This window comes from Branchiostoma belcheri, unplaced genomic scaffold (assembly GCF_001625305.1).
Source record: "Branchiostoma belcheri isolate BF01 breed outbred unplaced genomic scaffold, Haploidv18h27 scaffold20, whole genome shotgun sequence".
NCBI lineage: Eukaryota > Metazoa > Chordata > Leptocardii > Amphioxiformes > Branchiostomatidae > Branchiostoma > Branchiostoma belcheri.
This window is the reverse complement of record NW_017803491.1, coordinates 1,397,604-1,403,735: the sequence shown is the minus strand read 5'-3', so window position 1 is coordinate 1,403,735 and position 6,132 is coordinate 1,397,604. Positions and strand designations below refer to the sequence as shown.

Here is a 6,132-nt window from a genome sequence, read left to right as displayed (position 1 = left end):
AACTCTCCAATATGACCCTACAGGGAATATTGAAATAGTGGCTACCTATAAACGTTATGAATGCTTAAAAGCCATTTGTACAAATCTGTTGCTGAGACATTCAACGGCTCTCAAGAAATCCTACTAATGGAAAACGGACCCATCACAAGATTATACAGTAGGTAAAATTTTGCAGAGAAAATGTAAATGTTTACGTTGCGTCAATCGTTTGGCATTGGAGTTCTGGTAGAAAAGGGTAGATGTCGCTCGTGTACAGCAAATTTAAAAAGGAGGTCAAAGGTGACATCCGCAAGGAAGGCGGAGCCAGCGAAGGTTCTGTCATTCTGTCAACAAAAATAGTGAGAATTCTGACTGCATCAACAATATTATAATTGAAAGATGTATATTTGAAAAAAGGTAAGTTTGTTCTGCAAATCCTTGAAGCCATAGTAAACAAGATGCATGCTACAAGAAGCCACGTTTTCGATGTGAATATTGTACATATTAGTAGGGGAGGGATTCTGTTCAGATGAAATTTTTGATACGATTTTATATCATGATGCTACTAGTAACTTATTACTTGATAACATCATTTTCCATAGCTTTAGGGTAACCATGTTACATATTGGTACCAAAAACATTCATTTAATTGAGAATCTAATTTTTTTAGACTATGCCTTAAAGGGGCACTATGTAATATTTTTGCACCAAATATGGAAGTACAGTATTTTAGTAAAAGTATTCATGTGATTGTATTTTTACTTCCGCTTTTCAACATAAATTGTATTTGTGCAATTGTCTCACATTTCTGGTTTTTGCTAAAAACAGCTCACACAGTGGCACACTCAGTTTGTGGTGCCACCACAAACTACCAGAATGTAAACAAACATGTTTAAAAGCTGTGTTTCAAGCACACGTAAGGTGTCAAATTGGCATGGGGTTTATTCAACTTACTAATAGTTTGAAAAGAAATGACCAGAAAATTTACTTTTTGTATTGTCCTAATGTTACATAATGTGAAGACAGTGTGCTCATGAACATATAGCAGCATCTTATATGTGTTGATATTCCTTTCAGAAAAGTGAATCACTGGTAGACCCGGAAGAAATTGTTACGTTGCCTAAAGATTGTCCGAAAAGACTTTGCAATTCTACTGCAAATTGCAGAATGGATAGAGAGTGCCAGTTGCAAAGACAGGATGTTAAGATGGAACTTCCCATTACCAAGCCTGTTGAAAGTCTGTTCCTAGACCTGGAACATTCTGCTGCGCAGGTTGGTGGCAGGGTTTTCTACTGTAAGTTATGCTCCTTGGAGAGCACGCGAGCTCGAACTCACACCCTCTTATCACTTGAAGAAGGAGTGAAACATCTTCAGAACCACTGGAGACCTCCGAAACAAAAGCGAGGGCCTCCGATACGCAAGAACAAAGTCCCACCAGAGCTGTACTATAGAAAACAGGCTGTGAATGTAGAGGAGGATATAACGTTGTTAGCGAAGCTTTATCTCGGATTCAAGGTGCAGGAGCGAAAGCCGTACAGGTGTGGTCTCTGCGGGGAGGGTTTTGCTACCACGAGCGACAGGTACCACCACGTGGGAGAGGAGCACGTGGAAGCCACCGCGCCGCTCTTGTGCTGCGGCGCCTCATTCCAGAACCGCGAGAAGTACATCCAACACATGTTCTTCAAACACTGCGAACTCAGGAGGCCAGCCGAGAAAGAAAGCTTCTTTGTCTGTGACCTGTGCTTTGTCGCTTTCTATAACAGGACGGACTTAGAGTGGCACTTTTATCGGCATAATCAGCACGTGGCTAATCCGATAGGGGAGGAGGATGACGGACATTTCTCTTCGCGGTCACAGTTCTTCCGCTGTTCTCTCTGCTCCGACCAGTGCGTCTTGTCAAGACGAAAGCCTCCAGTACTGTACACGCTGTCGGAGTCGTTCAACCATCTCGCTTGGCACTGGCTGTACCAGCTCCCGCCTGAAATACGACAGAATCCCGTTCTCGTGTTCGAAGATGACGCGGACGTCATCCACAGACTGTACATGGAGGCAGTGGGGATTCGCGAGTGGCGCTGCGGTCTGTGCCCGCTACAGCTCAACAAGGAACACGTGCTAAACTACCACTCGGAGGCACGGAGGGCGTTCAGATGTGAAGGGGTGACCTGTAAGAACACGTTACAGTTTGCGAAGCTGGAAGACTTTGTCGGACACATCTTCATGCGGCACACGCGGGTACTGAAGCTAGAGGAGAGGTTTCTTTGCTTAATCTGTGACGGGAAGTTTGAGAACAGGAACCAGATGAAGTGGCACTGTTACATCCACAATGTTGCAAGACAGGTGGCCTCATAGTTTTGTAGAATAATGTAATAAGGTGCATACAAATTCAGGGCTCAAATTCTGCACCTTAGTACATGTAAATGTAACACTGGGGCTGCGCAAGTACCGGTATTTCTGATGTCTACCTGAACCCCATCTGCAAGTGGCCATGGGTTTACATATACATTTTGTACATGTACACTGTAGGTGTATGTGGATTTTTATTGGCTGCATTGATTGCTGCCACCTATTAAGTATAAAAGAAATAGTGAGCAACGGTTTCTGATTCTCTGAATAGCTTTTAGTATGATGCATGTATTGAAATTATGAAGGTAAAATTTGTCTGGTGCAGGTAATTTTCAATGTTACCTGCATCAGTGCAGCCGTACAGAAAAAAAAAAAGTATTTCAAGTCCAGAAATCAATAATGTACTTATTTATCCATGTGTATACAACTAACGTTACTAGTATACATAATGCACTCTGTATAGATAGTTTAGGTTACGTCTATGAAATACCAATATTTATCTCTTTATTACACGCAGGTATTTATTTATCACGTATTATGGTTAATACTGTTAGTACTTCTGGAGAGGGTTATCTAAAATAAACTTAGGTAATTACATGTATAAGATTTAAAATTGTAGAGGCAATTGGTAGATAGCTTTTAATGATGTCAAGAATTTGTTAAGATTGAAGATACTAACAGAATCCTTACTACCCTTTTCATAATGATAAAAGTTCTATATGTAACCTTGTAAAATGATAACACCAGTATCAATGACACTAACCTCTGCATGTACGTGTACGATTAACATTTACGGTAGATCAGGACAAAAAAGTATTTTAAAAAAGTGTAAATCAGTGATAGAAACTACAAGAGAGCAACAGCAAAATCAATCATTCTTTCCAAGACATCACATTTTATTGAAAAAGGTTGTTCTTTCTTGCCATTTCAGTGAAAGTAAAGTTGAAGGAACACCACAGTGTGATTTAAGACAATTCCTAGGTGAAAGTATTACTACGATATGAAACAGAAGTCTGAAATACCACGAAAGTATTATCATTCTTAGAGATAATTTTTATGAAGATACATTGTATACATGTATTGAGTTATTTCTGTGCTGAAGTCACTTAAGTGTAAATGGACAATTCCTGTGCAAAAAAGCTTATTTCAGTTTTATTTGAAGAAAACATATATAGCATAACTCACAGCATTAGTATTTAACCTAACATGTATTTTGTCCCCTTTTCTGCTATCAAGTCTTGAGCTGTACAGGTTGCACAGGAATTGTCTATGTAAAAGCAAGAAGGAAGGGGGGGGGGGGCAGGCATGTCTTACTTGTGTCACAATGAAATCAAATTATCAATAATTACACAGCTTGTCTTGAAACATCTTCAGATAAATTCATTACATCATCTGTTGGGTTCAACTCAGGCTAGCCAACCATCCCAGAACGGACGTATTTAAAGAGATCTTCCTAGAAATCATCACAGAATGTAATCTACAGTATTATCATCAAATAAAGTAGGAGCCTCTTACTAGCTTTACTAGCAGTTGGACTTAGATATACATTGCTAAGGTGTGCCTGTGAAGCTGGAGTCCTAATACGCATTGGCAGAACGTACTGCACCTGAACAAAACCCAGATTTTTCACGTTTTTCTTAGAATGTTTGGTCAATGTTGCAGACGATATTCTTTCCGACACAACCTTCGAAAACTATAGATAAGTCATTCTCAAATGCGGGAATACTTGAATGAGACATACTGCTGAAGGTCTATGCACAATACATTACGGGTTTCATGCAGGCGCAGTATGTTCTGCCTACGGTCTGAATGCTACACCAAAGGGCCTTGACACCAGTTGACCAATCAGATTGAGATCCTGCCATCATGTGACCTGTTGTTCATTGGTTGGCCTTCCCCTGCTGTAGTCTGTTGACGAGCATGTCTCGCTCCACGATCAGGTCTGCGTAGTGCTTCTGCAGCTCGTGTTCACGGTCGGTCTGTCGTTTCACGTCTTCCTTCAACGACTACGGGAACACACGCAATGAGAGGCGTTAGTTAGAGATCAATCGGACCTCAATTCTGTTTATTCTTCACAAATGAACAAAATGTGTAATAAAAAAAAAGCATACAGTAACAAAGCTACAATATACAAATACGAAAATAAAATCTACCTAATGGTCTTGCTATTATAAGAGATCAAAATAACTATGTAACAAAAAAGACACACACTGTAAATATTAGGGAATGTTGGATTCAAAAACAAGGACAAAGCATTGACTAATTACTAGTATGTGTCCCAAGTAATTCGTATCCAAACCCGAAGAAGACTAAACTGCATTTGCAGATTCCAAGGCTCTTCAGTGCGTTTTTTTCTTTAAATTTTCTGTGTCGAATACATTTTTAAGTAAACGTGCAGAAAAAGCATGCATTTTTTCTAACATGAAAGGTTGTACAAGAGAGTACCTCGATTCTCCTGGGAATGGCCACATCTTCATTCTGTTTGAGTTTTTCAAACGTCTTCAGCTCGACGTACGTCTGCTCGGTCTGGTCGTGCATCTCCTGTAGCTGTTTGTACAGTCCTGTAGCACGGGACTGCAGGGGACAACACACAAACAATAAACAAACATAAACACACATAGTACTGAAACATCACATTTCTGTTTGGGAGTGAGAGATGGCAGACTTCAATTCTTTTCCCATAATTCTTTGTGAGAATTTGGACACTTTAGGCCATAATTGTAGTTTCGTGGAAATAAAGTACATTCCAACATTATTTTTTTTTTTATTTATTTATTTGGCTTACAAAGAAGCCAGGGTGTCCCAACTAGTCAGAGACTATTATTAAGGGACACCCTGGGGAGTAGGAAGAAACGTTATACATACATAAAATACATATTACAATCCAAATACAATAAGAATAATATGTGCTTACATTTATGAAATACATATTGTTTGAGTGGTAGAGTCCAAGTATTTACAAAGTTGCCGACTCGGAGATAATATGTACAACTGTTAAGTCGGGAGGTGACACAAATGTGATGTGTAGTTAAGTAGAATATGGATCCCCGAAGGATTTCCATGCTTTAGCTTTAAAAGAAAACAGTGTTGGGGCCGATTGAATGTCAACTGAGAGGGAGTCCATAAGAGGGTGGCTCTGTGGAGGAAGGCATTCTGTGTTCTGGAGCTTTTGGGGATTTGTACACAAAGATTATTTCCATTTCTGAGGGGGTATCTGGAGTGTATGGCGGATGTCCTGGTAACAGGTAATAAACTAGCTAGGTGGGGCGGGCAGTGACCATTCTTCAATTTGTACAGAGTGGTTACTGCGTGAACCTTACGACGGTAAGTAAGTGTAGGGAGGGCAAACTGAGAATAGAGAGATTTGTGAGAGGGATAAGGAATCCCGTGGTGTCCACTTATCACTCTGGCTGACCGGTATTGGACCGATTCGATGGTCTTTTGATCACGCATGGTGAGACCACCCCAGACGATGTCAGCGTATTCTAGAACTGGTCTGACAATGATTTTGTACAGTTGTAGTAGTATGGTCTTGGGCACCTTTTTCCGAAGGGCGCAGAGCATTCCAGCAGTACGTCTTGCCTTGTTTGTCATGGCTTCGACGTGTGCAAACCAGGTGAGTTTACTGGTTCGGGTCACACCCAGGTGTTTGTGACTGTGGACAATCTGTAAGGTGGTACCGGCTAAGATGACCGGGGGGATCCTTTGTGGGAGGGGGCGGGTAGTGAGAAACATAACTTTACATTTGTCCCTATTAGCCTCTAGTTTCCAGTGTTGTAGCCACTCGGAAACTGTAGCCAGATCTGTGTT

The 6,132-nt window shown here is 40.7% G+C and overlaps 2 protein-coding genes across 3 annotated transcripts in view; one reads left to right on the top strand and one right to left on the bottom strand.

Annotated features, from left to right (window-relative positions):
* On the top strand, positions 1 to 3,892 carry LOC109469269 (zinc finger protein 271-like). Of its 2 annotated transcripts, none has more exons than XM_019767760.1 (2): positions 1 to 157; positions 1,057 to 3,892. In XM_019767760.1, the coding sequence occupies exon 2, from the start codon at positions 1,147 to 1,149 to the stop codon at positions 2,326 to 2,328; it is 1,182 nt and encodes a 393-aa protein (XP_019623319.1). In that variant the 5' UTR covers positions 1 to 157; positions 1,057 to 1,146; the 3' UTR covers positions 2,329 to 3,892. The 2 variants fall into 2 exon arrangements, with proteins under 2 accessions (XP_019623319.1, XP_019623318.1); XM_019767759.1 differs by lacking the exon at positions 1 to 157 and adding an exon at positions 229 to 396.
* Positions 3,893 to 4,048: 156 nt separating this feature from the next.
* The window catches only part of LOC109469242 (cell division cycle 5-like protein), an 11,727-nt gene continuing 9,643 nt past the window's right edge, over positions 4,049 to 6,132 (bottom strand). Inside the window, exons 17-18 of the mRNA XM_019767714.1 lie at positions 4,768 to 4,896; positions 4,049 to 4,328 (exon numbers count right to left, since the gene is read on the bottom strand). Coding sequence (XP_019623273.1) covers positions 4,203 to 4,328; positions 4,768 to 4,896 — 255 coding nt within the window. The 3' untranslated portion in view covers positions 4,049 to 4,202. The remainder of the gene's footprint in view (positions 4,329 to 4,767; positions 4,897 to 6,132) is intronic.